The sequence below is a fragment of the Limulus polyphemus genome, unplaced genomic scaffold (assembly GCF_000517525.1).
Source record: "Limulus polyphemus unplaced genomic scaffold, Limulus_polyphemus-2.1.2 Scaffold2666, whole genome shotgun sequence".
Classification (NCBI taxonomy): Eukaryota; Metazoa; Arthropoda; class Merostomata; order Xiphosura; family Limulidae; genus Limulus; species Limulus polyphemus.
Window position 1 is genome coordinate 58,772 of NW_013668276.1, and position 2,082 is coordinate 60,853.

Sequence of the window (2,082 nt, forward strand, 5' to 3'; positions counted from 1 at the left end):
ACATAAACAAAAAGTAGTTTAATATAATTTTGAATGTAAGACACTAAAACCTTGTGTCATGTGCAGTAAAGGGTACCGTGCTAATAGGGTAAAGTTTGTTTGTTTTGAATTTCGTGCAAAGCTACACAAGGGCTATCTGCGCTAGCCGTCCATAATTTAGCAGTGTAAGACTAGAGGGAAGGCAGCTTGTCATCACCACCCACCGCCTACTCTTGGGCTACTCTTTTACCAACGAATAGTGGGATTGAAAGGGCGAGCATGTTTGGTGGAATGGGGATTCGAACCCGCGACCCGCACACTGCGAGTCGAGCACCCTAACTACCTAGCCATGCCGGGCCAATAGGGTTAAGAAACATACAACTGAGTTCAATACAAAACCCCAAATTGAACTTTTTTTTTTTGCTGTTTACGTCATCAAGTTCATTTCTACACTTCGACTACAGATCGGTCAAGACAGGAACCACCTACATCATCTACCAACAAAAGTAAGTCATTTCTTTCTCAGCTACAGAAACAAACCAACATGTGGACTCCTCCATCTGGGAAATTTATTCCTCTTGATTAGTATGTAGAGAAATGTCGATAGAAAACTTACAATTTGGATTTCACAACTACGACATCTGTTAGAAATCTCACTGAAAATCAAGAAACAGCTTTACATAATCTTCATTCCCACGACAAAATTGTAATTAAACAAGCTGACAAAGGAGGAGCAGTGATTGTTTGGAAGAAAGAACTTTATCTTCAGGAAGCTCACTGACAACTATCAGACCAATTGTCCTATGCTATCTGTGATAACTACCCTCTTGATGATTATCAACAGACTGTCTGTTCTACTTAATATTTACTTGATATTCACACTTACTCTTGTGCACACAGAAGATAATCTGTGAGAAAGATCCACCATATGAAATCATATAAGTTACCTGAGATACATTCCTTTGCTAGAATCTTCAGAATATCTATTGCTCTACAGGACTTCTGCATAAAAGCTGTAGCAAACTGCTGGTCTTTGAGAAGAACTGCCAGGACCTGACAGGCTCTGGAAAATCACACAACAACAAAAACAACAATGTCAGTACATGTTACCAAAAGGTAACAAAGACTTTTGTATTTTTACCAGAATGTAAAGCACATTGGAGAAAATGTATATATTTTTCAAAGAATATTTAATTCCACCTGATCTACATAGAGGATAGAAAATTAAAAACAGCATATTTTATTATATTAATGTCTACTTTATTCCTGCAAAGATAGCTTTTCAGCAAATCAAATTTTCATCTTTTAAGATAATAGATTGATCTAGATATCCTTTACATTTCATCTAAACATAAACCCAAGCTGTTGAGTTTTAGTTTCTTTTAACTATCTTTTTGAAAGCTTCTAAATGTTTTACAATACTTTGAAAATAATGCTAACATGTGCACTAAAAGAAGCCATAATAATCCTGTATTTTTGAAATGTTACATTGCTGTATTGATAAACTGTTTACTAACATCAATTCAACATATTTCAAGAACATTTTAATATTTCTAATATACAATTAAGCATTTTAAAACAATTTAACAGTAAACATAATATGTTGAAACTTCTAGTCAGACTTCTGTTTTTGTGACTGGGGCTTACAGAAGATATTTTAAATAACTTTTACAAAAGAAGAAACTCAATCTGAGCACTTTCAGATGACAGACTTTCTATTTTTAGGGGTGAATTTCAAGAAGGAAGGACCACAGTCAGGTTTTTAGCTTTCTTGTTTTGTAATTTATCTAATTTTAGATCCTTAGTCATTTCTTAGTATCTTAAATAAATGTTATTTGTTCAGCTAGAACTTGGAAATAGAATCACTATGACAGAACTGAAAGATTGAAAGTTATAATTTTCCTATACAGAAAATGTATTTCTGATAGGTACTTCCCTCTTCTCACAAGATTAGCTATTCTAGTCCAGTGTTACAAGTGAATAATTGTTTGTTTGTTTTGTAATTAAGCTTAAAAGTGAGTAATTGTTTGTTTGTTTTGTAATTAAGCTTAAAAGTGAGTAATTGTTTTGTAATTAAGCTTAAACTAAGTAATTGTTTGTTTG

The 2,082-nt window shown here is 33.5% G+C and overlaps 1 protein-coding gene across 1 annotated transcript in view; it reads right to left on the bottom strand.

The window, feature by feature from the left end:
• The window catches only part of LOC106467570 (probable E3 ubiquitin-protein ligase HECTD4), a gene marked incomplete at both ends in the record, with an annotated part of 162,948 nt that overhangs the window by 57,245 nt on the left and 103,621 nt on the right, over positions 1–2,082 (bottom strand). The window contains one exon of the mRNA XM_022395768.1: positions 927–1,042. Coding sequence (XP_022251476.1) covers positions 927–1,042 — 116 coding nt within the window. The remainder of the gene's footprint in view (positions 1–926; positions 1,043–2,082) is intronic.